The sequence below is a fragment of the Rhinolophus hipposideros genome (assembly GCF_964194185.1).
Source record: "Rhinolophus hipposideros genome assembly, chromosome: 16".
NCBI lineage: Eukaryota > Metazoa > Chordata > Mammalia > Chiroptera > Rhinolophidae > Rhinolophus > Rhinolophus hipposideros.
In genome coordinates this window covers 48,416,944-48,444,292 of record NC_138062.1, presented here as the reverse complement: position 1 = coordinate 48,444,292, position 27,349 = coordinate 48,416,944, and the positions used below count along the sequence as shown (strand labels likewise).

General features: G+C 46.9%; 1 protein-coding gene and 1 long non-coding RNA gene across 2 annotated transcripts; one reads left to right on the top strand and one right to left on the bottom strand.

Annotated features, from left to right (window-relative positions):
- Positions 1-176: 176 nt before the first annotated feature.
- AKAP8 (A-kinase anchoring protein 8) lies at positions 177-16,545 on the top strand. The gene is made up of 14 exons (XM_081077035.1): positions 177-279; positions 2,754-2,792; positions 4,259-4,291; positions 4,779-5,055; positions 5,514-6,000; positions 6,503-6,632; positions 6,878-6,924; positions 8,135-8,168; positions 10,099-10,186; positions 10,952-11,093; positions 11,431-11,524; positions 11,955-12,085; positions 13,173-13,268; positions 14,756-16,545. The coding sequence occupies exons 1-14, from the start codon at positions 261-263 to the stop codon at positions 15,389-15,391; spliced, it is 2,253 nt and encodes a 750-aa protein (XP_080933161.1). The 5' UTR covers positions 177-260; the 3' UTR covers positions 15,392-16,545.
- LOC308509264 lies at positions 6,935-27,346 on the bottom strand. The gene is made up of 3 exons (XR_013995150.1): positions 27,301-27,346; positions 14,612-15,626; positions 6,935-11,015 (listed from the first exon to the last, which is right to left on the bottom strand). It is a non-coding gene; the product is annotated as an uncharacterized lncRNA (long non-coding RNA).
- Positions 27,347-27,349: the final 3 nt, after the last annotated feature.

Below are 27,349 nucleotides of genomic sequence, written 5' to 3'. Positions count from 1 at the left end.
CTTGAGGCGTGGAAAGAGAAATGCGCCTGCGCGCAGTGAAGCACCCGCGGCCCTACCCAAACTCCCAAGATGCTAAGAGCGCCGAGCCGGAGCATCCGGAAGGCCCACCGAGGGCCCGCTCTGAAAGCCAGCCAGTGGTAGCGCTTGGGAGGAGTGACGTATACGCCTTGTTTTCCAGTAGCGGGCGGCGGGAGGCGCGTTGAGCGCATGCGTCCAGTGGTAGCCTAGAAAAGGGGTGGCTGGCGGGCCGACCCGGAGATATGGAGCAAGGCTACGGAGGTTTGTATGGGCGGCCCAGTGCGAGGTGGGATGGCAGATGCTGCCTGGGTACGCCATGCAGAGGTTTGCGGGCCGGGGCCTGCGCCCGAATGCGGTTACCACAACTCGGCCGTGCGGAGAGGCGACCGGAGCACGCGCGCGCCGCTCATTGGACTGCGGCGCCGTCGCTCTCGCGGCCCTGTGTGTGGATTGGCCGGCTGTGCCTGAGGAAGGCGGGCGGAACTTGGCGGGACACCGCTGTAGCGGGCTTCGGGGGGCGCCTCGGGCGGCCGGGACCGTTTTTGCCCCTCAGCCCTGGCCGGGCCGACCGCACCGCTCGCGGGCCCGCCTTCCTCTTCCGAAGACGCCACAAAATGGCGGCGCCAGGGGGCGGAGTCACGGCCGGCTCTCGTGGGGCGCGGGGTTCTCTTCCCCCCGCTGCCGGTCGTGTCCCGGTACTGGTGGGGCTTGGCGGAAGCTTCCGGGTGGCACGGGGTCCTTCCCTTCCCCGCCAGCACCGCAGTGCAGCGCCGCGGGGCTCAGCCTCGCCTGGCTCGTGCTGGCCTGGGAGGGGCAGCTGCTGGGTATTTCCTTGCGGAGTGCTGTAAACCTGATGTGCCCTGGGCTTGTGACACACTGGTGGCTGTCTTTCCGGCAATCCCTTCTGGTGGCCCGGAGGTGCTGGGGACTCCAAAGAGGGAATGTGCCTTTCCTCCACTTGGGCTGCAGGACCTGGGGCAGGACGGCCCTCCGCGGGGCTCTGCTCCTCGCCTCGAGAAGCAGCACCTCCTGGGAAGGCTGTGCTCTGTGCTGGGAGACGAGTGTGCCTGCAGGGAACAGTTGGGATGTGCGGGGAGGTGGGCTTGGACCAGGCGCAGGTTCCTAAGTATATGAGGTCCGAGAAGTAGGCGGTCTGATCTTGGCTGCAGCAGCCAGAGAAAGCACTGGTCTTGAAAGGTGGCAGCATTATTAGGATCCCGCCGCAGGAACTGCAGAGGCAGAAGGTCCTGAGGTGCGTGGGTATCTCAAGGGTCCTGGGATGGCTCCGTTTGGCTCTTTGGTCTTTTCTGCAGCCTGACTGGGTCTCATCGTTCTTTGCCTCACTTTCCACCAGATCTTTTCAACCAGTAATCTGCCTCACGCACACCACTTTCCACTTGCTAAAAACCTTTCAGGCTCAGTTTGGATGCTGCAGCTTTCTTGAATCCTTCTGTAACATTTCCATCTGGAGTTATTTCCTAGGAGTCGGTGAGGCTTGACAGTTGCTTCCTGCCCCATTCCCCAGCTTCATTATCTTGGGCAAGTGACTTAGGCTCACAGGCTTTTACAACAGGGAAAACAGTACCCCAGAAGCCGTTATGAAATTATGTGAGCAGCATATGCCATTTTGTTAGACCAGTGCCCCACAGTAAACAGTGCCCCGCAGCTGGTCACTTGCTGTTAGAACCACCATTCTGCTTTTCTCTGCACAGATGTGGAAGGCTGTGTGGTGTAGAGAGGGTGTATGTACATTTTAGAGGGCAAACTTCACTTTGATTTTGGATCAAGTTCCCTAACTTCTGAGCCTAGTTCTCTGGTCTCTGAATGGCATTTGGCTAACATGTGCTCAATGCCCATCATGTGTCAGCACACCGTAGGCACTCAGCTAGTGGTTTGGGTGGTTCAGGTAAAGGAGATGGGGTAATTTCTTGCTTGGTAAAGGTGAAGTCATTTGACAAGTGTAGATAGCTGCCTGTGCCCAGCCCTACCGGGCTCCAGGGACATTCAGATGAAGAGGGACTAGACATATGCTGTCATGGGGGTCTAGAGGGGTGTGGGGAGCTACCACAGAGGAGAGTGCAGTCTGATGCCTCCCGGCCAGGCTCAAGCCCTGGGACTTGAAGGCCCAGGGGAGTGTTGGAGGTTCAAAGCTACATGGAAGCAAGGCCTAGAGAGGAAGTTTGTTCGCAGATACTGGGTACTTATGGCTGTTCGGTGGTGAGCCAAGGGGTGAGGAATGGGACTGTGTCCTAATGATGGGCTAGCTGGTGGCTCATCCTGTGTCATCCTTAGTTGTGGGTTGAGACTTAGGCCAAGGTTCCTCAGCAGGTGACAGGCAGAGCTGGCCCACGGCCATTCCTCTCCCCTCTTTTCCCTTGACCTCAGGCAGGTGGAGTGTGATGATGCAATCAGCCAGTTGTGGGGTGACATTTAGGGGTCAGTGTTGTGATTATGCTGCCTTCTTGTAAGTCACTGAGCTCCTTGGAGGAGATCCTTTTAGGCTCAGAGCCCCTCTAAAGCACCTGTTTTCTGGTGAGACACATAGGATTTTATTGTTTTTAACTGGGGTGACAATGGTCAACAAAATTACATAGGTTTCAAATGTACAATTCTGTAATGTATCGTCTGTACATTGCATTATGTGTTCACAACCCCGAGTCAGTTCTTCCATCACCATATATTTGACCCCCTTTACCGACATACAGGATTCTAACTCACAGGTCTTCTGTTCACAGGCTATGGGGCCTGGAGTGCTGGACCTGCCAACACCCAGGGTGAGTAGGATCTGCTTTCCAGGGAGGCATGGATTCCTGCAACCCCCAATCCAAGGCACCAGCATGACAAAGCCATTCCTGAGGCTGCGCTGGGGGACAGTGGACGATAGCCTGGAGAGGCTGATTTGAGGAATTGGGCGGAGCTAGGGCCAGCCCAGGGACTGACCAGGAAACCTTCTCTATAAAGGGCCAGATAATACAATTTTTTGGCTTTGCAGGCTACCTGATCTCTGTAGTATAGAAGCCACCATAGACAATTTATAAAGGAACAGATATGTCTGTGTGCCAGTAATATTTACTAAAGGCCACTGACATTTGCATACCATATAATTTTTGTACATTATGCAATAGTCTGTTTTAGCGGTTTGTTATTTTCTTCTAAGTGAATAGCCGAAGGTATACTCAAAAATTTTTTTAATTAATTGAGACTTTGTTTCTTAGTAGTTTTATGAGATTGAGCAGATAGTATATAGAGTTTCATGTGCTCGCCCTAATTTGACCCCTGCAGATTTCACTATTATTAACAAGCCAATGTTGATACACTGTTACAAACTATAGTCAATAGTTTACATTAACATTTACTGTGTTGTATAGTTCTACATGTGTTTCGACAAATGTGTAAACGATCTGTTTCATGTCAAAAGTCATATGTCATGAAATACTCTTGATTTCTTCCCCCCCCCCCCCCAACCATTTAAAACACAAAACCCATTCTTAGCTTGTGGGCTGTACAGCAATTCTCGATGGGCTAGATTTGGCCTGGGGCCTGTTTGCTGACTCTGCTCTGGAGTCCAGATCATGGTGCGAAGCATGTTTGAGGGACCAGAATGTGCTCTGGTTGCAAGGCGTCCTGCTTTCTGCTGTTCCAGGGGATGGGACGAGGGCTTTCTTTGTTTTCTGAGCGTGGGATTCTCCCTAACACCACTGGGCAACGTCACTTCTCCCCCCATCACTGAGTTTCTCAGGAAGAAGCTTCCCACGTCACTCAGGCACATAATGTCCCCTTGCTCAGTTAAGTTGAGGATATGATTTTCCACCGGTGCATTCACTGGTGTTTTTGGCAGTGCCTGTGCTCTGGCTCCTGGTGGGTGCTGGAACTTTAGAAGGGCTCTGCCTGGGGACCTGGCCTGCTGGCCTCTTGGCTGGCGGCCCACACTGGACGAGCTTCCTGGGAAGGCTGCAGCATCCTTCCCATTGCCCTGATGGGGGACATCGTCCTTGCCTGGGAGGGAAACCCTGATTATGCTTCAGAGTGCTCCAGTAGGAAATACGTTTTACAGCTGGTGGGCCCCAGCCTTTCCTGGTCTTAATAGGAAACCAAGGGCACTGCCACAGCCACCCGCAGCCCTTCTCCTGTGGATAGTGGAGTGAGGTGGCAACTGTCCTCAAAATCCAGGTGTGGGGGGGAGGTGTCTCAGGTGCCTTCATTCTGCAAACAGCTGTTGTGTATTTTTGTTTCCTCTAAGGTGCATATGGAGCTGGTGTGGCTAGCTGGCAAGGTAGGCCCTTCTGGGGGTCCGTGAGTGGGCGAGAGGGCCTCTAAGAGGAGCTGGGATGCAGGGATCCCCATATTCCCTCCTAGCTGTGCTCACAGCTCTCCTGAAGGCTCGGCAGGCCGGCCTGAGGTGCTGAGCAGTCCTCGAGGGGAACTTACAGGAGGTGATGAGAGGAGGTTGTGATTGTGTCCTGGGAGCAGTATCTCTGTGGTGGGTCTGTCACCAGCCCCAACTGCCACTCCTCTGGCTTTGGATGGGAAGCAAGCCTTAGGATCTAGCACGAAAACCCCACTTCTCAGAGTGAAGGCCTTGCCCCTTCCCTCTTCCTGCTGCCTTTGCGAGCTGTCCAAAGGTGGGAGATGCCAGCGGCACTTGGTCCCATGACCCTCTTCCTTCTCTGTGGATAGTGGGTGCTCCTCCCCAGATATGTCCACCATGGACCAACCTTGTGGCTGCTGAGGTCTGACTTGGCTCTTCCTCTCTCTGGCAGGTTATGAAAACTACAATTATTATGGTGCCCAGAATACCAGCGTCACCACAGGAGCAACCTACAGCTATGGCCCAGCCTCGTGGGAGACCACCAAGGCTAGCGATGGCCTGGCAGCTGGGGGCCCTGCTGTGCATATGGCTTCTTATGGCCCAGAGCCATGCCCCGACAACTCCGACTCACTCATTGCCAAGATCAACCAGCGTTTGGACATGATGTCCAAGGAAGGAGGCAGGGGCGGGAGCAGCGGCGGTGGGGAGGGCATGCAGGACCGGGAGAGGTGATTATGGACCTGAGCCCTTCCCTGGGGATCCCACACATCCGGCTTTGTACAGACGGGAGTGGGCACCAGCTCTCCCAGGAGGTCTCTTCCCTGGCTCCCGCCTGACTGTGGGTAGATGAGTTGGGCCTTTGTTTGGACAGAGGCATTGTAATAGAACTTGCTGGTTTCCTAAGGGGTGGGGCTCAGGACGGGACTACTGCTAAAATATGCCAGACTCCTTATTTCTGCACTGGGTGCCTAGCAGAGCCTCCCCATTATAATGGCCAAGGGCTTGTGCCCCTCATTCATTCATCAGTGTTTGGAAGGGAGTGTTGGTCTGCTTGGCCTCTGAGAATTTAGGAGGGGCACGTGGTGGTTTGGTTTCCTTGGCTTCTCTGAGTATGGGGAGGTGAGCTTTGCAGGAGGCAGTGAGGGCACACGCAGAGTGTGTAGTAATGGGTGTGCTTTCTTTGCAGTTCCTTCCGCTTCCATTCGTTTGATTCTTACGACTCCAGGCCTTGCCTGCCTGAGCACAATCCCTACCGCCCCAGCTACAGCTACGACTACGACTTTGACCTGGGGCCCGAGCGCAATGGGGGCTTCAGTAGTCAGTACAGCGACTGCCGGGACCCCGCCCGCGAGCGGAGCTCCCTTGATAGCTTCATGCGGGGCCGGGGCCAGAGCCGTTTCCAGGACCGGAGCAACCCCAACACCTTCATGCGAAGTGACCCCTTCTTGCCCCCAGCAGCCTCCTCCGAGCCTTTGTCTGCTCCCTGGAATGAGATGAACTACACTGGTGGGCGGGGCCTGGGAGGCCCCTCCCCTAGCAGGCCTCTGCCGTCCCTCTTCTCCCAGTCTATGGCCCCTAACTACAGCGTGATGGGCATGCAGGGGGCGGTGGGCAATTATGACAACTCTGTGCCCTATGGATGTGGCCAGTCACAGACCTGGATGAGGGATCGGGTAAGCTCTTGCGAAGTTCTAACCCGTCTTCCTTGCTTTCCTTTGTAAACAGCTTTATTGAGGTAAAATTTATAGACTATAAGATGCACTCATTTTTAAGTATACCATTCAACTTTTGGTAAAAATGTACAGAATTGTGCAACCATCACCATCTAATTTTAGAACATTTCCGTCAACCCAGAAAGAAACTTTTGCCATTAGCAGTCACTCCCTGTTTTCTCCCCCAGCCCCTGGCAACCACTAATCTACTTTCTGTTTCTATGGATTTGCCTGTTCTGGACATTTCACATGAATGCAATTACATATAATACATGTGTTTTTTTTTCTCTGGCTTCTTTCATTCAGCATAAAATTTTGGGATGGTCTCAACTCTGTTTTCTCTCCTGGTTTTGTGAAAAGACCTTATCTGTCTTTGTTCTCTGATCTTACAACCATTCTTCATTTCTCTGGGGTATCATAATGGCTGGGTAAGTGGTACATCGGGATGTGCTTGTTTCTGTAGCCCCGGCGGAGAGGGTTTGACCGCTGCGGCCCGGATGGCATGGGCAGGAAACGGAAGCAGCTACAAATCTACGAGGAGCCAGATCCCAAACAGGCCCGGGCTGACAGCGAAGGAGATTTTTCTGAAAACGGTATGCCGTGGGGGTCAGTAGGCCTGGGTGGGTGTAAGGTGAGTCTTGCATGCTTGGTGCTCAGCCTGCTTGTCTGTTCAGTGGACATGTGGGAACTCAAGGGTGCTGTGTGTCACCCAGGCTCCCACGGCCCCCACTGTAATCAGGACAAGCTCCGTCACTCTGGGCAGTGAGCTTGGGAGGGTGAAAATGGAGTGGGTCAATCGCTGAGGGGCTGACTTTCCCTCTTCCTTTGTGTCTGGTAGATGATGGAGCTGGTGACTTCCGGTCGGGAGATGAAGAATTCAGGGGTGTAAGTCCACCTTCACTGGTCAGCCTCCTTTGTCTCTAGCGTAGGATTTATTCCTTATTTGAGCCTCTTTCTCACAGAGGCAGGGATAACTGCAGTAGTAGATGCCTCTACCTCATGAGTGGTTTTAATACCCTGACTTGGCAGCTAGATTTCTAAGAGATTTCCACTTAGAACACTCCTTCCCTTCCTGAAGAAATTCCCAGCCCCGTCCACAGCCACTCCTGTGTCCTACATTGACGCACCTACCATGCACACATGCTGAGTGCAGTGGCTGTGGAGGCTGAGAAGTCCACACAGTCACTGAGACTTTTTTGCTGCCAGCTCCGTGCTGATGCTGAGCCGCATTTATGTCCTTCAGTCCTTCCAGCCAGTCACCGGAGACTGGTGCTTAAGGCCGGCTCTTAGCCAGGACCTGGGGACAGAGCCTTTGCCACCCCCTGCAAATTCTGATCCAAGTCAGATGTAGGGCCTGGAGCTCTGGAGGTCTGAAGGCTTTATCCATGTGCTTCTGATGGTCAAGTGGGCTGGGGTAAGGGTTGATGGGACAGCAGCCGTGAATTTTCAGTTACTGGGCGTCTTGCTCGCCCCCTACCTGGCTTGCTTAGATCGAGTCTGGGAATCTGCGTACCTGCTGATTACTAATTTGATCTTGAGCTCGATGGCTCTGTTTTCATTTTTGGTTAGATGATTTTTTTTTTTTTTTTTTTTTTTTAGTTTTATTTTATTTTATTTTTACATCCCTCACACCATGAACCCCCCACCCCCCATAGATGATCATTTTTATCTATACCTGGTTTGTTACAAGCTTTGGCATGTATAAAGAAATGGCTGGGAAACTTGGTAAAGCCCATTTTCAGTAAAGAACGCTGAAACCTGCATCCTACACATTGCGGTTTTTTGACATACAGCTCCTGGCGTTCCCATGTGCAGAGCTGCGCAGGTGTAAATTGTCAGAGATCATTCTTTGGAACTGAAAGAGAGTCAGTGATTTTAATAAAAAAGCACTTTAGTCATCATTACAGAATCTCAGAAGGCAAGCAGGAGTGACAGAACACACTCAGGCTCCATCCCCAGGCCCTGGGCCTTGTCCGGACACATTGTTGCTGGGTTCCTGGTGGCATAGTGACCAGCAGGAATCTGGGGAGCTAGGCTGGTGTGGACAGTTCTGGAAACTACCTCACTGCCCAATTTCGTGTGTGTCCTTTTTCAGGAGGACGAATTCTTCGACTCTGGAAGGCAGAGAGGTAGGCGTTGCCCAGTGTCCCTTTGAACTTTCCTGTGTCTGCCCGGCTGTCCTGCACTCACTACCCAGCTCCCAGCCAGGCTGGGCTTCTGTACAAGCCTGGGGCCTGGATGGAGGGGCTAGCTGCTGGCTGGCCTTGTCTGTGGTGCTCACCCTGAGGCTTTGCTCCAGTGTTTGGAGCAGCACTTATTGGAAACAAGTCTGTTAGCCTCAGTCAGTGCAGGCTGTGGGGGGAGGCGGGAGAACTCATCTGTGGTGTCTACAACAGCTCGCAATGGTAGGGAAAAGAGTTTCAGAAACACAAGAGAAAAGGAAAGGTGCCCTCAAGCCCGTCTTTGTTCCCCTTGGCCAGTGCTGGTCCCCGTACTGTTTTCTCCTGGGCTTCATTCTTTCCACAGTTCCCTCGGTTGCCAGCCCAGGGCTGTGCTGTCAGCCTCTTACCATGGGGTCCTGGCAACTGCAGTGCATGTCGCTGCATGGGACGGAGTTCGGACACCTGCCTGGGTTGGGAGCTCGGGGCGCGGGGAGGCCTGTCAGGTACACCGAGGCCGAGATCCTCCAGAGGCAGCCATTGCTCAGCAGGTCTCGTCAGTTCCAGTGCCAAAGACCTAAGAGTCCAAAGTCGGCAGCAAGAGCCAAGCCACGTTAAACCTCGGGGGTATATGGAGAAACAGTCGGAGACGTGGTAGCCTTGATCTTATCCAAAAGCAACTTGTTTCTTTCCCTGTTTCCATGGGTCTGTCCATAGTTGGTTTCCCCCAAGTATCACAGGTTGGCTCCTTTGTGACTTTGCTACCATAAATTCTGAAGTCCCATCTTAGCATACCAGTCTAAACCTGCTATGTTCAGGTTTAGCCAACCGTCTGAGGTCCTCCCACCCTGTTCATTGAAACAGTTGTTCTGTAGCACGGGACCACACAGAGAGAGCATTGAGAAGCTCATGCAGCGGGGAAAATGCTAAAGCAAAGGTGACATGTTTATTGCGCGCAGGTCCTGCTACCTACCTGGGATGACTTTGCTATTAAACAGCAGTAATAGTTTCAGGCAGTGACCTCTTGCCAAAAATCCCACACGCCCTTTTGAGAGGCTTCTGAGCAGCGCACGCCGGTCGCCATCTTCGTGGGACAGTCTCGTGACTGGCATCAGGGGTAGGGGTTACAGTTCAGATGCTTATCCGACCTTTTTTCAGTGTCTGGCCCTGGCCCTGAGCTGCGGTGGCCTGGCCTGGCCTGGCCTGGCCTCACACTGGTGCACTGGGCTGCATGGCTCGCAGAGGAGCTCCTGTGCTGGCCCCAGGGGACGGATGGAGGACCCATGGGTCGCTTCCCACTTTTCTGTCTAGGATTGCTTCCCACGTAGCCCTGGGAAAGCCCTAGAGTGACAGTTTTTGTAAGTGGAAGGTAGAGTTTGGGCCAGCAAGGACTGTCAGACCTGCTGAGCCCTAGTTCAGAGGAGGCTGACGGGTTGGTCTTCATGGTCCACCTAGAGGTGGGATGGAGGGCGGTAGAACAGCCTGCTTTATGTTGAGGCCATCCAGCGGCTGCCTCTTTACCTGGGAAGAACTGCTCTCTCTCTTAACTGATGTTGGGAGAAGACCCCGTCAGGGAACTGGATTGGAAAAGCAGGATAGGGAAGCACAGAGAGCAGGTGGGCTGCAGTGTGAGTGGGATGGGTGGGCCGTGTCCCCTTATCAGGCCACGTGGGGAGTGAGTTCTCTCCCCTGGGAACTCCTAAGGGTTCTCCTCGAAGGCCTATCCTTGTTGGGGGGCTTTGACAGCCCCTTGGTGCCTCAGGGTATCCTGATCCTGCCGTGCGTGGAGGCAGCGGTGGGGCACGGGGTGCGGTGGTTAAGCTGCGGTCCCATCAAGGCCCTGCTGCTCAGCTGTGTTGTGGGCTCCGCAGAGGGTCTCGAAGGGAATTCTCTGTTGCAGGAGAGAAGGAAGATGAGGATGATGAAGTGAAGAAAAGAAGGGAAAAGCAGAGGAGGAGAGACAGGATGCGAGACCGAGCGGCTGACAGGTGAGGAGGCAGGCGAGGGGGAGGTCGGCTGGCCCTGGGCACTGGCAAGGCTCCTGAGCCTGTCTGTCTTCACTGCACAGTGCAGTGGAGCTGACTCAGTATCGGGGGAAATACTAGTCAGTGTGGTGGGAGACAAAACTTGGAAAACACGTGTGGGTCATCTTGCCTGTGGGTCCATGTGGTCCTCATGTGCCCAACAGGGGGCTCTGCTGCCCTCCTGCAGGCCTCCGGGGAGTTCCCTGGTCCCTGGCTGGTGTTTGTCATCTCACAAGTGATCTCCATTCAGCACAGCTGCTGAGGAGGCGCTCTGCTGCCTTGTTCTAATCCGGACCACCTCTGGAGTTGGACGTAGCGATTATATATAGCTGTTACCTTCAAGACTGTCTTTAAATAGAAAAAGAAGTACAAAAGTGCAAAGCCCAGTGTCGGTGTGGCTGCAAAAAAAGAAACACATCTAAGAAGCTGTGGTGTTAGGTACTGTGCCCCCAGAGCAGTGGGCTTAGGGAGTTCTTAGTTCTGAATGGTCCCCACCTTAGGGTGTTCTCTTAGGGGCTTTTGGGCCCAAGAGACTAGATGGCAGTAAATTGCTCTATTAATCATCTTCTTGAAATACTTTCGAGGTTGTACTCAAGTTCTTAAGATGGGAAAATGGGGTAATGCTGCTCTTGATGCCCCATGAGAAGTCTTGGTTCAGAAATCACTTTCCCATTTCCATTTAAGTTCTAAGCTGAGATGGTTACCCTTGTATCATTTCTCTTTCTTCAGGATTCAGTTCGCCTGTTCTGTGTGCAAGTTTCGTAGCTTTGAAGATGAAGAAATCCAGAAGCATCTGCAAAGCAAATTTCACAAAGAGACATTGCGGTTTATAAGTACCAAACTCCCTGACAAGACGGTGGAGTTCCTCCAGGTGAGACATTGCTTGGCCTCCGACATCGTTTCCTGATGATCCTACAGGTGTCAGAGAAGGGAAGCAGAAGGGAAATAGGGGGCCTAAACTTAGGTTTTCTATCTCCAGAGTAACAGTTGCTTAAGTCCCCGTGTCAGAGGGCCAACCAAGAGCTCCAGCCGTTGTAGTTCCCACTAGTTCTGCCACCAGAGCTGCTATAGCTGTCTTCTCACCTCTGGGACAGTTGAGACAAGGCTGTCATCTGCTAGGGGGTTGGCAGCCGCCTGTGGTGAGCTGCCTCTTGGTGCTGTGTCACCCTCTCCTGATTTCATTTGGTGCTGTCTCCCAACTCCTCTAGGAGTACATTGTAAACAGGAATAAGAAGATTGAGAAGCGGCGCCAGGAACTTCTGGAGAAGGAAAGCACAAAACCAAAACCAGATCCTTTCAAAGGTGAGCTGTGATCTGGGATGGGCGCTGTTCCGCATGGCGCTAAGGCATGTGCCTCTCTGAGAAGCCAGCACAGGTGGCCGAGGATGTGACTCGAAAACCCACGGGAAGGGCACTCAGCAATGGTAAGAGGCCCTTCGTCATGGCCTCGTGGAGATCGAAGCTCTGTAGTTGACTTATCAGAGTGATGTGAAGCACTCTGAATGTTTTTTCCTCCTTGGGCCGAAGGATGAGAAAAGTTTAATAAATGCCCTGGTGTAGAGACTGGTTGTCCTGACCCCACATTCCTGTTGGAAGGCAGGTGACGCCTGTCTCAGAATCTGTCCTAAATTCTTAGGTCTGCAGGGAGAAAGTGGGGGTTTTGTTGGGGGCCAGGAGGAAAGCATCACTTGATGCTGTCCCAGATCCCACATGACGTGGGTTTCATCCACAGGAATTGGCCACGAGCACTTCTTCAAGAAGATCGAGGCTGCTCACTGCCTGGCTTGTGACATGCTGATCCCCGCGCAGCACCAGCTCCTGCAGCGGCACCTGCACTCTGTGGACCACAATCACAACCGCCGGGTGAGTCCCCTCCTGCTGCGGCCCGGGGGGCTCAGGACCTTCTGTGTCTTACACGGGGAATGCTGACAGCGTAGGAGCTCTTGCTATATTCCGGCAAGTCTGTCACTTCATCAACTGATTGTAAGATGCATCCCAGTTTCCATTAAGATGTGAGAAAGTGTGTCACTTAGAATTGACTAAATACAGTAGCTAAAATTCTTCTGGTTTGAGAATGTTCCCTGTAAATGAGTCAATTCCCCATTTGCTGAAAAACTGGTTTTCCTGTAAGCTGAGGCCGAGGGCTATTCAGAGCAGAGTGCCTAGTGGACCCAGAGTTCAGGACCCATTTGCTCCTTACTAGCTGATGGGGCCCGAGGCTAAAAGTTTAATTTTAGGGTCAGTAAATTTTTCTGTAAAGGGTCAACTTGTAAATATGTTCAGCTTTGCAGGCCATAGGGTCTCTGTCCAACAAGTCTGCCGTTGATGGGCAAAGGCAGCCCCAGACACTAAGTGAAGGAATGGGTGTGGCTGCACTGGGCCCACTGGCTGTAGCTTGCTGACCCCTGGTTTAACATCTCTGTCCTCACTTTACCCAACTATGAAATGGAGATGTCAATACCTGCCTGCCCATCTGCCAGTTTTATTAAAGAGCAGCCAAAAGCACTGTATAAACTGTATAAGCAGGGATTACTGTATGATGTCAGGCTCTGTTTTGGGACATTTGTACTTTTGCTATTGAACTTATAAAGTCATTATAACTCAAAACTGAAGGGCTTGCCCTTTTCCCCTACTTAGTCCACAAAGTTTCTAATCTGGAAATACTTGTTTCATCCTTGCTTGTGCACGCAGTAACTGGGATGTATTTATGCTTTTATCTTTTAAGATTATCAGACTTTTCTACATTTTCATGGTGTCAGCTCTGATATCTCAAGTGCCTTCTCTCACACTCCTGGTGTCTGGCACTTGAGGATTTTCCTCACTGAAGAAAGATGTTAGCCACCTCTGCATATGGCTGATCTCAGGGCAACTCACTGTAGCCTGGCCAGTGTGTTCTCTTGCTCCTTTATACAAGCCATTTTTAAAAGCCCATATTTGGTTCCCTTTGCAGTTGGCTGCTGAACAGTTTAAGAAAACAAGTCTCCATGTGGCTAAGAGTGTTTTGAACAACAGACATATAGTGAAGATGCTGGAAAAATACCTCAAGGTTTGTGTTTAGGAGTCCAGTGGACGGGAAAATCTTTTAAAACGTAAGATGAATTGCGAGTATGAAATTATCTTGAGTGCAGTATTTAGCACTTCTGTGCTGAGTTATGGGATATTGTAGTGTATCGGGCGTGTGGATTTCCTGAGACTGTTTGCTTGAGAACTCTGGGATGTGATTCTGCTTGATTAATCTGTACAATGGTAACTCTCACCATGAGAAACCTTGATTATCTAGCCGTAAAATACTGAGCAAATGATGGTGAGATGTTTAAAAAAACAAAATCCAAGGTAGATAATTGTCCAAGAAAGAAGCGAAAGAGGTTTTGCTGGCAGAGTCAACCAACAATGAAATGGAGGATCAAGCCGAAGGGAAGAACCGGAGGTGCCACAACCAGTGATAGTGACAGGGGCAGAGTAGTAAAAAGTCTCAATGAGAGTGCCCTGGAGAGAAGTTGGAAGGGCCCCCGATTCCTCTTTGGTAAGCCCGTTTTGCTAAATGCTCAGCCCCATGACTTCAGCATTTGAGGCTGGTAGCTGAGCTCCAGTAGAGCTTGGCTAGGACCTGTTCACCCTCTTCTCAGTTACTAAATGCTGCAGTATTTGACAACGCATTCCATCCATTCAAGGCCCAGAATCTAAATGCAGCAGGTTCTTGAATAATGTCATTTCATTTGACATCGTTCCAACATTGATGAGATGCTGTAGGAACTTAACTCCTGTTTGTATCAATTGCCCTGTAGTAAAACTGGTTGTTATACATGGTTTATCTGCAGTTCCAGGAAGTTGTCAAGGACATCAAGTGAGGACTTATTGTAACTAATTTAAGAACCACGACCGATCGTTGTTTTACCTTGTGGCCTAAACAGATTGAAAGCGTCTGAAGTCAAGTGTGGACTCAAGCTTCTAACCACCATATTTTAAAACACATTTCCTAATCTTGTAGTGATAATATTTAGTTTTCTTTTTCTAAACTAGAGACAGTTTAGCCTATGCTCGTGAGAAGTTTGTCTTCTCAGAGTGTCAGACTTAGATTTGACTCCTGGCTGTTTAATAGCTGTGTGGCCTCTGGCCAGTTACTGATCTTTCAGTCTCATTTCCTTATGTGTAAAATGGGGATAACCCTCAACCAGGGCTCTGAGCTTAAATGAAACTAAAATTTAAAATAGTCTTAATTTCCTGTTACAAGGCTTTTTCTTTTTTTTATAATTTGGGGTGGAAAAGCTAAATCTTAGCTTTTCCTCATGGTTACATGCTTGAATGAAAGTACAAAATACTTCTGGTGAAGCTTTTCTGAGATGTCTTTTCTGAGTCTTTAAGCTCTGAGAGCCTATAGGATTAACTCACCTCGTGTAGTTTAAAGTATTTCTCTTGTTGACTCTGCCCATCCATCATGAAAACATGAGCTCCCAGCAATGTAGGTAGGTTTCCTCCATCTCTCATTTGGACAGTTCTTTAAGATTGCACTGACTTGTGTTTCTTCTTGGCCAGGGTGAAGACCCCTTCACCAACGAAGCTGTTGATCCAGAAATCGAAGGAGATGACAATTTAGGAGGTGAGGATAAAGAAGAGACACCTGAGGAGGTGGCTGCAGAAGTCTTAGCTGAGGTGATTACAGCAACAGTGAGGGCAGTAGAGGGGGAAGGAGTGCCTGCTCCAGAAAGTAGTGAAATGCTGGCCGAAGGGAAAGGCCCTGTAGACACGGCAGAGGCCACTAGTGGTCCACATCCTGAACAGCTGCTGGAAGCAGAGACACCCTGTGGAATGGCATCCGAGAAGGGGAATACTGAAGCAGAGACTGGAGGTGAGGCTGCCCAGGCTGGAGGCGAAGCTGCCCAGGCTGGAGGCGAAGCTGCCCAGGCTGGAGGCGAAGCTGCCCAGGCTGGAGGCGAAGCTGCCCAGGCTGGAGGCGAAGCTGCCCAGGCTGGAGGCGAAGCTGCCCAGGCTGGAGGCGAAACTGCCCAGGCTGGAGGCGAAACTGCCCAGGCTGGAGGCGAAACTGCCCAGGCTGGAGGTGCAACAGAGGCAGAAAGCACCATAACAGTCACTGCTCCTACCCCAGCTGCCACGGAAGCCGAAGTGAAACAAAATGAAGCAGAATCCAAAGATGTTATTCCCACAGAATGATACTCTCCTTGTTTCAGGGGATGTGTTATATGGTCTTTTTCCTTTGGTTTGTAAACAGTTCTAGGGTGTGTGTTAACTGGAATATGCTGAAAACTGGTTTTGGTGAAGAGACCCAGCCATTTCCTTCAGAAAAGTGTATCTCACAGGCTTGTCTTACAGAGTTGTGTGGCTTTCTGCCTCGGTTTGAAGGCTGCAGAAGTTGTACATTCCCCCAAGCAGCTGAGTCCTCTCTGTACTGCAGTTGGAATAATAAAAGTTGGGTAATTAGATTTTGATGATACTTTGCTTGTTAAATACAGCCCCTGGCTGAATGCCTTTTGATTATTTTGTCTGGGAGCAGCTCATTATTAGGATATATCTTGCTTTATAAAGATTTAAGTTTCAAGAATTTGCTTTGGCATCAGTTTTTGACCTCTGCTTTTGTAGCCCACTGAATGGTGTGTGATCTCACAAGATGTAGCAGAGTCTCGTTAACGTGGTGGTGTTCTGTCACGTCAGTGAACTCAGAGGCCTGGTGAGTCTGACACACCTGCACCACTGGAAGCACACCCACTTGCCCCTCAACATGACACTTTGCCTGGGGCAGTTTCCTAATGTTTAGTCCTTGCTGAACCCCGTTCACAAGGTTTTACCTCATTTGTGTTCCACGTCTACATTACTTGAGGGTTTTTTTCCTTTAAATTGAGTTACTTCCTCTTAAATATATTTAAAAAGAAAACTTGGTGTCACTCCCATGAATGGAAAACTCAGTATAAATTGCCATAGATAAGATGCTATCTGTAAAAAAATGAAGATAATGAACCTCCTTTGGAGGTTTCCGAATCTATGAGAAAGTAAACCTAGCATGTTTTAGTGTAGCAAGCACCAGTTATATGTTCATATAATCAAAAGAATTGGAAGGTAACTCCCTTTTGAAATGATTATCGCTGGGTCTGTGTTTCCCTGTAAACCTTAGAACTGTCATCTTTGGGGAAGCATTGGCCAGTGGGAAAATATTTAAAACGAGGTGGTAAAAATACTTGATGAGCATCTACTGTGTACCAGGTGCTAATTCGTGATAAAAATATGGGCACTGTTCTCAAGGACCTTATTGGAGATGTGAATATTTATGAAAAAGTCAATACTAGAACTAAAAAATAAACTAAGCAAGAAAATGGTGCCTCTGAATCGTTTCTGCTCATCATTCCTCAGTACTCCATCGATGTGGCTTAGTCACAGGTGGAACATGCTCTTTGAAGCTTGTTCTCTTAAGGCAAAAATGTTGATGGCATTGAACATCAATAGTCTGAAAAAGGCTAACAAAGCTATGAAGTTGCTTTCTTGTTTTTCTTGTAAAAGTAATCTAAGGCCTGTCATTTAGTCTAAATTTCAGTGAGGGGGTTCTACCCCCACCCAGAGTGAAACGACACAAATCATTGTATCCCTAAAGGTAGCGTGAACCGTGCCATCATTACCCAGGATGGGACTAACTACTTGGGGTGCACAAAGAGATGCCCTTATATTTCCTGAGATGACAGGAATAAATTGCAAGCTTCCTCGTTGGGAATTAATACCAGTTATTAACTACTTATAGCTGAAAAACGGGGAGGTTAAGGAACTTTTAGGGTCACACATCAAAGATGTGGGGATACCCAAATTAATACAGGTCTGAGATACCACTGGCCATGAATTTTCCATAGAGCACCAGTACTATTTAAAAACAGGTTCAATGAACATGGCAATCCCTGTATTCCCAAGCAAACCAAATTTTAGGAATTGCAGCCTAATTACAACTTAGTGTAATCATATTGTGGACCTGTGTGATTTCACTGAGTTTTAATGAAATTAATACAGTCGTTAAAGGGGAAACAAATACAATGTAATGAGCAAAGAGTTTATTCAAAGGTGCATATCATTAGTATTAATTCAACATTAGATTTTGGACCATAAATAACTTGCACTGCGGAAAGTGGTCCTTGCTCACCAGAAGTGGCCAGTAGTGATTAGACAGGCACAGGAGAGTTCAAGTAGAACTTTTAGAAGTAATGGAAGAGTAGAACAGCGTTTTAGCATTTATTTTTATTTTTTTAAGAGTTGATTGGGGAAGGGGAACAGGACTTTATTGGGGAACAGTGTGTACTTCCAGGACTTTTTTCCAAGTCAAATTGTTGTCCTTTCAATCTTAGTTGTGGAGGGTGCAGCTCAGCTCCAGTTGCCGTTGCTAGTTGCAGGAGCGCAGTCCATCCCCACTATCCCTTGCAGGACTCGAGGAGTTGAACTGGCAACCTTGTGGTTGAGAGGACGCACTCCAACCAACTGAGCCATCCGGGAGCTCAGCGGCAGCTCAGCTCAAGGTGCCCTGTTCAATCTTAGTTGCAGGGGGTGGAGCCCACCATCCCTTGCAGGACTGGAGGAGTTGAACTGACAACCTTGTGGTTGAGAGCCCACTGGCTCACGTGGGAATCGAACCGGCAGCCTTTGGAGTTAGGAGCATGGAGCTCTAACCGCCTGAGCCACGGGGCCGGCCCCGCATTTTATTTTTTAACAGTAGCTTCCTTGGAGGGCTCGACCAAAAGATGGGCATGGAAAAAAGCCATGGGAGTGGCTATGCACTGATTGGACACTGATGGCTCTTTGATAATGGAGAAAATATTGGGCCCCTTCATCTTACACAAGGGCACTGAAGCCTATCAGCTTAGTTGGTTTTCTGCAATCAGACTCAGTCTATGTACTTCCTCTCAAAACACTATCTGGTGAGTGTACACTTTATATAACTTAGAAATCAGTTTGGGGGGCAATATAGTGGAGTAGGGGGCAACTGATCCATTCTCACGGGGTTGCTATCAGAATTGAGAAAATAAACACTTGGCACTATTGAAAAAGGGTTTTGCTCAGTGTAACATTTTGATAAAAATGTGTATAAAATGAGCTATTAACCATTTTAAAGTGGACAATACAGTGGCATTTGGTGTACACACAATATTGTGCAGCCCCATGACCTATAACTGGTCCATGACATTTTCCTCCCCCTAAAAGGAAACCCTTACCAGTTCCTTGTCACTTCCCACTGCCTCTCCCCCACCCCGACAGCCACTAATCTGCTTTCTGTCCCTGGGTTTATTTTGGATATTTCACACAAGGGGAACTATACATGACCTTTTCAGTCTGGCTTCTTTCACTCAGCATAAGTTTTTGAGTTCCTCATGTTACCGCCTGTGTCAGTACTTCATTCCTTTTCATGGCTGAGGAATACTGTATGTACATGGTACATCTGTTTATCCAGTCATCCAATAATGGACATTGGAGTTGTTTCCACCTTCTGACTAGTGTGAATAGTGCTTCTAGGAACATTGAACAATATCTGAGTACCTGTTTTCAGTCTTTTTGGGTACATACATACGAGTGGAATTATTGGGTCAGATGGTAATTCTGTTTACATTTTTGAGGCGCCACCGACCTTCACAACAGCGGCACCATTTTACTTTCCCATCAGTGACGTACAAGGGTTCCAATTCCTCCACATCCTTACTAGCACTTATTTTCCATGTTTTCGATCCTGGCCATCCTAGTGGGTGTGGAGCGGTATCTTACTGTGGTTTTGATTTGCATCCCCCTAATGACTAACAGTGTTGGCCACCCTTAACGTGCTTGTGGTTATTTATCTTTGGAGAGCTGTCTGTTGAAGTTCTTTGCTTGTTTTTAAATTGGGTTGTCTTTTTGTTAAACTGGTGTGTTTTTTATATTCTAGATACTAGATACCAGATGTGATTTGCAAAAAAATTTTTCATTCCTTGGGCTGTCTTCACTTTTTTTCCCCCAAAATGATTGTTTATCTGAAATTCAGTTTTTTGTTTTATTTTATTGGGGAACAGTGTGTTTCTCCAGGGCCCATCAGCTCCAAGTCCAGTCACCATTTTCAATCTTAGTTGCAGGGGGCACAGCCCACCACCCCATGGGGGAATTGAACCTGGCAACCTTGTTCTCAAGAGCTCGCTCTCTAACCAACTGAGCCATCTGGCCACCGCTCCAGCAGCTCAGCGGCAACTCGTCTTCAGTCTAGTTGTGGAGGGTGCAGCTCACTGGCCCATGTGGGAATTGAACCCGGCAACCTTGTTCTCGAGCGTTCCGAGCCTGCGTTCTAACCAACTAAGCCATCCGGCCACCCGTGTCTTCATTCTCTTGATAGTGCCCTTTGATGCGAAGTTGTTTTTTATCAAGTCCAATTTATTGTTTTTTGCTGCTTGTACTTATGATATAAGAAATTATTTACAAATCCAAGGTAATGAAGCTTTATTCCTATGTTTTCTTCTGAGTCTTATGGTTTTAACTCTGATATTTAGGTTAATGGTCCATTTTGAGTGAATTTTTGTATATGGTGTGAGATAAGGTTCCAACTTCATTCTAATCTGTGTGAATATCCCATTGTCCCAGCACTATTTGTTAAAGAGACTATTCTTTCCTCATTGAATAGCTGTGGTAGCCTTGTCAAAAGTCAGTTGACCATAGCCACATGGGTTTATTTCTGGACTCTTAATTCGACTCTATTGTTCTGTATAGCCATCCTTATGCCAATACCACATTGTAGCTTTGTAGTAAGATTTGGAATCAGGAAGTGTGAGTCCTCCAACTTTGTTCCTCTTTCTCAAGATTGTTTTGGATATTCTGGGTCCCTTGAATTTCTGTATTTTCAGGGTCAGTTTATCAACTTCTACAAAGAAGCCAGCTGGTATTTGGAATTATGTTGAATCTATAGATCAATTTGGGGAGCACTGCCATCTTTCCAGTATTAAGATAGAATATTCCAATTCATGAACATAGTTGTCTTTAACTCTTATTTAGGTCTTCTTTAACTTCTTTAAAGCAATGTTTTATAGTTTTCAGCATTTCTGCTGAAACTTCTGTATTTCTATTAAACTTATTCCTAAGTATTTTATTCCTTTGATGCTATTGTAAATGTAATTGTTTTCTTAATTTTATTTTTGGATTGTTCGTTGCTAGTGTACAGAAATACATATGATTTTTCTGTGATCTTGTATCTTGCAACTTTGCTGAATTTAATAGCTCTGATAGTTTTTTGGTTGATTCTTTAGGATTTGCCGTATATCAGATCATGTCATCTGTGAATAGAGATTGTTCTACTTTTTCCTTTCCTATATGGATGCCTTTTATATCTGATTGCTCTGGCTAGAACTTCTAGTACAACATTGGCATTCTTGAATCATTTCTTTAAAGTTATTTATATTCTCAGTAATCTTTCTCGTAATTGTGAATTCAGTTTAAATTTGTGTGGAAGACCATTTTCTAGGCTCCTGCAAATACTCCAAAAAATTCCAGCCAATCCATTTAAGCTGGATTCTTTGACTAAAGAACATAAAGTACATGTATGAAATCTCGTTTGGGGAAGTAAATTTAGGAGACGCAAGTCAACATATTGGGTATTTAGTGTCTGCAAGGCCCAGGCATTGTGGGTGCATGTATCATGTCTTTGCTCAGTAACCTGCCCAAAGATACCCACTCAGGACAAATCCTCAACCTGCCCCATGGGAAATGCCTGGGGATTTTAGTTTCCCTGATGCTTTGGTTACAGTTCTCTAAATAGGAGTGAAGATAGAGAGCTCACAAATACATCACAAGTTTCCCTTATTTGCTGCCATAAAATTCTCTTCGAAAGAATTACTCTTTAGAGATAACCCCCAGGGACCAATGACTGACTTGAAGGTAACAAAATGTTACCTTACTCAATGGTTCCCATAAGGAAAACTGTAGCCTTCTTAGAGAGACTAAGTCCCTAATTCCTTCCCATTGGAGGACAGTGAGGATAACAATACTAATTGTCTCAAATGAACTAAGACCACAACAGTTTTCCCATGTTTGAAATACATTTTGTCTAGCTCAACAATGGCAAAACCAGAGGAAGCTAAGGGAATATTCTGGGAAAAGGAAGAACTTACCACTATTCATCAACCCCCATGAGGCTGATACATTGGTCCCAGGATGTATCAGTTATCTATTGCTGCTTAAAAAGTACTCCAAAAGTTAGTGCCTTAAAATAAAAACATTTATTATTTCATAATTTCAGATGTGGTTTAGTTGGGTCTGGGTCCCTAGTTGGAATTATAAGGCTGTAATCAAAGTGTTGGCCAAGGCTGTGGTCTCATCTGAAGGCATGGCTGTGGAAGGACCTACTTTCAGTGTTGCTCAGGTGGCTGTTGGCAGAACTTAGTTCATTGCAGCTGTTGGACTGAAGGCTTTAGCTCCATGCCAGCTGTTCACCAGGAGCCACCCTCAGTTCCTTGTCATATGGGTCCCTCCTACATGGCAGCTTGCTTTATCAAAATGTGCAAGCTGAGATGACAGAGTCAAGCCAGATTCAAGTCACAGTCTTTTATAAATGTAACCTAATCAGAAAAGTGACTTCCCATTATTTCTTTCATTAGCAACAAGTCCCTAGGTCCAGTCCACACTCAAGGGGAGATTACAGAATGGTGTGAATACCAGGCGGTAGGGAATACTAGTACAAATCGAGATATAGATGCTCTTCTTATACCCTATTCCAAGAGCCTGCTTCATGAGCGCATTGTCTGGAAGATGAAAGGGACAAAAGAGATTTACGCTTTCAGTCCTGTTAGTAGGTCCTTATGCCAAGCTTTGAAATGGGCCTAATCATGGGGTCCTGGCTGAAATAAGTTCTATCAGGCATCCTTCCCTATCTATAAAGGCAAGAAAGCCTTCCCTGCTCAGCAAATGCCACGGGGAATTTTTTTAGCAGCCAGAGCAGCCTTATTTGGCCCATTGCCACTCATTCTGATGCTGTGATGATTCCATGAGGTCTTGAACCTCTGGGATCACCAATGGCTCGTGACCAGCTTCCTCTGGTTTTGCCATTGTTGAGCTAGACAAAATGTATTTCAAACATGGGAAAACTGTTGTGGTCTTAGTTCATTTGAGACAATTAGTATTGTTATCCTCACTGTCCTCCAATGGGAAGCAACACTTTTCACCATGCTTAACCTCTAAGCTTTCAAATCACCAGCCTTCTGTGTGAGTCTTAAACTAAAAGTTATCTTGCAATGCTGCTCATTTCCTAACCATACATTCAGAAGTTTGTCTATTTCAAGTTTATCATTAGCCTTTTCTATTCACTTCTCTCTTAGGCACAGTTTTCCTTATGTATAAGATTCATTCTTTCTTCTCCTTAAAAAAATTGAAATATAACAAAAATATTCATAAAGCATAGGTATAGATAGCAGAGTGAATAATTACAGAACTAATGCATAGTCACGAAGCGGAACAGTTTTCAGTCATGTAAGATGAAAAAGTTCTAGAGACCTGATATACAACACTGTGCTTATAGTTAACAATACTGTACACTTAAAAAAAACAAATTTTGAAAAAAGAAATAGAATACTGCTATACCTCAGAAACTGGCCACACTCACCCCCATCCCTGCCTCATCACCCTCTCAGGTAAACAGTGGTATTTACTTGCTTGTTTTTCTTTATAGTTTTACTTCCCTAAAACTTCAGTCTACTTTTGGCTGTTTTAGAAATCTACATCGAATAGGGATGATCACATATGCACATATGATTTGCTCCTTTGGTTTCCTATTACGTTTGTAAGATTTATCTATGTTGTGCGTGGTGTGGTTTGTTCATTTTCATTACATTCGTTCTACCGTGTATGGACATTTGGGTTTTCAGTGGGGGCTCTTAGGAACAGTGCTATTCTGAACCTTAAGTATGTCAGCAAGTTTCTGTAAGATTGGACTTAGTGGGCCATACAGTGTTCAGAGTTCCACTTCACCAGAAGAGGCCAAGCTGTTTCTAAAATGACCCAAACAATGAGCATTTTCTAAAATGACTGAATCAAATGAGAGTCCCACTATCATTCCTTCTTGGACCTCCACACTCCTTCCTCCTAAGCACTTTATCCCATTTGCATTTTCTTTCCACTGTGAAACTTTTAAAATCACTTCCTTTTATTATGGCAATTGTATGGCTCTTCGTTGCACATTCCACTAGGTCTTCCAGCAATCTCATTACTTTGAGTGTGACAGTGAATGATGTTTGTAAAACACTTCAAAACTAAGCAAAACATAGCAAAACACAAATTACTGGAGGAACAGAGACTAGGGCCATCTTGTTACCTGTTTGTCGCTGACAGAATTGTAATGCTTTACTCTGAAGCTTATGTTTGTTCCTAGCTAGTCTGTGTTAAAAATTGGCAAGCATAACGGTGGATACACGTCATTACACATTTGTCAAAGCCCATAGAGCATACAACACAGAGTGAACTCTAATGTAAACTATGGAGTTTACTTAATAATAATGTATCAATATTGGCTGATTAACTGTAACCAATGTACCTCACAATATGTTACAAATGGGGGATGAGGGAGAAGGGAAGTGAGAGGATATATGGGGTTACTTGCCACTAAATTTTAATATAAATCTAAAACTGCTGAAAAAAAACTATTAAAAATTGCAAGCAGGGTGGTGAACACACAACGTGATTTATAGATGATGTAATACAGAAATGTACACGTGAAATCTATGTTATTTTACTAACAATTGTCACCCCAATAAATTTTTAAAAAATTATTTATTCTAAAAAAACAAATTGTAAACAGAATAGCTTCTGTATAATGGTAAAGAAATTTCCATGTCTCTAGACTTCAGAGTCTAAGCAGAGATCAGCAAACTACTGCCTAGGAGACAAATCTGGACTATGGTCTGTTTGGTATAGCCTTTCAGCTAAGAATGGTTTTTGTAGTTTTGAAAGGTTGAAAACAAAAATCGAAAGAATAATATTTTGTGATTCCTGAAGTTTACATGAAATTTTAATTTTCGTATCCATAGTTTTACTGGAACGCAGCCACACCCGTTTGTTTACATAGTATTAGCTATGGCTGCTTTGTGCAACAGTAGCAGAGCTACCAAGACTGGCCATGTTATAGAGACTGTATGGCCCACAAAGCCTAAAATATTGACTGCCTGACTCTTTACAGAAAAAATTTGTCAATTCCTGGGCTATAGAAAAAAGGAAGGCAGTCTTCATGGAGGCAGGAGATCTGAGTTCTAAAGTGTATAAATGTGTGATCTTGTGTGAGGCACTCAACATCTCTAGGAGCAAACGGTAAATTCCAGAATGTAACCCCATGGGCAAATTCTCATTGGACAGTAGGCATGGATTCATGCCATTACAAATCAAACACCTCCAGCTTTTCCAAAGCTGATCATGCTATATAGATTTACCTTGCTTTTAAGAAAACACTATGTAATTTTTTGAACTTGGAAAATTCCTGGCATGTATGAAAAGAGAATGAGAAATGTATAAGGATGTTCATTGTAATATTATGATGATGGAAAAACTGGAAATGAAATAAATATAAATAGGAGAATAAATGAATCAGGATATATCCATACCATATTCTATGTCATCTCCACGTTATCTCCCAATTAGGCAGATCTCCAAGTATCCATGTGGGATGACTTCCAAGATGTATTAAACGAAAAAGAACATGTTACCATTTAACAGATATTGAATGATCCCTTTGTTTTATAACACAACCATTTCTACATGTAGATACGTATTGTTGCATAGAATCAAAAGTCTACACCAGTGCTATCCAATAGAAATATATTGCAAACCATGTATGTAATTTTGTATTTTCTAGGAACTGCATTAAAAAAAACAGGTTAAAATTAAGTTTAATAATATATTCTATTTAACCCTATATATATAACCCTATATATATATTTCAACATAATCATATGATTTTAAACTCAATATAAAAAGTTAATGAGATTTTACATGTTTTTTCATACTAAATCTCTGACATGCAATGTGCATTTTACACCTGCAGCACATCTCAATTTGAGCCAGCTACATTTCAAGCACTCAACTGTATGTGGCCTAACAGATAGCACAGGTATAAACACATGAAAAATGATAACAGTGGTTATTCTGGTAGGGGAGCAGGAGGGGAGAAGCTTTATTTTTCCTCTCTCTTTTTCAGTATTGTTCAATTAAAATGGTTTTATGTATTACTGTATTAAAAATAAATAATACCAGTCAGAATTACTTTATGTACTACTACGTATTTCATTCCTTAATATTTTTATTAATCTCTTGTGGGTTTTTAGTATTGCAAACATAGTAATAACAAGAGAAAGTGAAAAATAGCTTATTCAAAATGTGCACCATTAAGTAATGAGATTATTGTTCAACTGGATAGACATGTTTTGAATTTGAGCTACCTATGAGGAGTTAGGCTATGCACTACAGAAGACATAAAGAATGAGACATTGTTATCCTAAAAGATTTCTGAAGACAGCTTTTGGAACTCCCTTTACAGCATGCATATTCTCTTCAGGTTGGATTTGATTTCTAGCAATAGCCAAAAAGCCCTCCCGTTGGATCCAGTAAATCAAGGTAGATGTTGAAGTGTGACTCTATAGAGTCAAAGCAGAGATTTTATTATGTGACTTGAAAACTGGGAGCTCCAAATTACTTCCAAAGACATTTGTTGTCTGCAACAACAATAAATGAAGTGGATAAATGCCACAAGACGACTGTGGCTGGAAGGACATTAAAATGGATATTCTGGTTTCCTTCAAAGTTGTTACCCCATGGGCCAAGGCGCTATGCTTTCTTTACACGACTAGACTGAGAAAGGACGACTTGAACTGGGGTGGGGGCGGGGGGCGGGGGCAGGCGGAAGAAAAAAGAAAAAGTTGTTATCCCATATTCACTAAGCCCTGTGTACCTTCCTATTTTTCCATTTTCAACCATCTTCTGCAAATTGCTGAGCGTGCAAGATTAGGAGCCAGAGATATTCACAAGTTTCAGTATTCTGTAATACATACAAAATTAGAAGCTTACTAACGAACCAATTACCATTACCGCCTTCATTGCCTGCACTTAATAGTTTGTTATGCCATGTTTTGTTAAAGGGTAAAATTAAGTCTTGACTGTGCCCAGGACTCATCCGCGAGGGATTGTTGCCCTTGGTGAAAAGTGAGCAAACACCACAATGGAGACAAAAGTATCGACTGCCATCCTAGTGTGTCAATACAGCCTGAGAGAAAGAGCTATCAGGAAATGTTTCATTACTTAGAAGTTTTAGAATAACCTGAGGGTGCTGGTTTTAAAATATGAGACTTAAAATTCTAAGGGTAAATTGAGGGCACAAGGGAAAGGAGGTTCTGTTTCCCCTTTGAAAAATCTCGCAGAATCATTTTAAACTGCAAGTGACCTAAGCCTAACTTGGTCTTTTTACGGATTTAAGGACACGAAGGTCCGCCGGGGGACCCCGGGGGCTCGGCGCGCGAGGCCCGGAGGGCAGCGCCCCGCAGTCCTCACGTCCCCGCCGCGCTCGCCGAGACAGACGCCGCGGGCCTCGCTGGCGGCCCCCTCCCCGCCCCGCCCCCCGCCCCGGGCCCCCGTCGCAGCTCTGTCGCCTTAGCGGCCCGACGTCACCTCCCCGCCTCCCAGCAGGTGCGGCCTCCCTCAGACGGGAGTCTCTCCCTCGGCCTCCGCCCTCCGTCTGTGGGAATCCGTCCTTTCTCTCCTCGGGGGTCAGTCATCAGACCGGCCGTAAGTGTCGGACGTGTCCCTCTGCCTTCGGATCTTTTCCCTCAGGCGCAATACTTTCCCCTTGGTCCCCTCCCTCCGTCTGTGGGGTCCCCTCTCTCGGTCTAAGCGGAGTCTGCGGAACCCTCTCCTTCGGCCTGCGGGGTCCCCTCCGTCCGTCTGAGGAGTTCCCTCGCTCGGTCTGCCGGATCCCCTCCGTCCGTCTAAGGGATCGTCTTCTTCGGTCTGCGGGGCCCCCTCCCTCGGCCTGCGGGGTCCCGCCCCTCAGTCTGTGGGGTCCCCGCTCTCGGTCTGCAGGGCACCCCCTGCCCCGCGAGCCCGCCTCGCACAGTTACCTGGCGGCCGCCGGCTCTCCCGAGCTCGCTCGCGCTGGGCACGGTCTAG

Excerpts from the sequence above, each read along its gene's own strand:
- AKAP8 (XM_081077035.1), top strand. Across the intron at positions 2,793-4,258 it reads TGGACCTGCCAACACCCAGG|GTGCATATGGAGCTGGTGTG; the intron begins GTGAGTAGGATC and ends GTTTCCTCTAAG. Across the intron at positions 12,086-13,172 it reads ACCACAATCACAACCGCCGG|TTGGCTGCTGAACAGTTTAA; the intron begins GTGAGTCCCCTC and ends TTCCCTTTGCAG.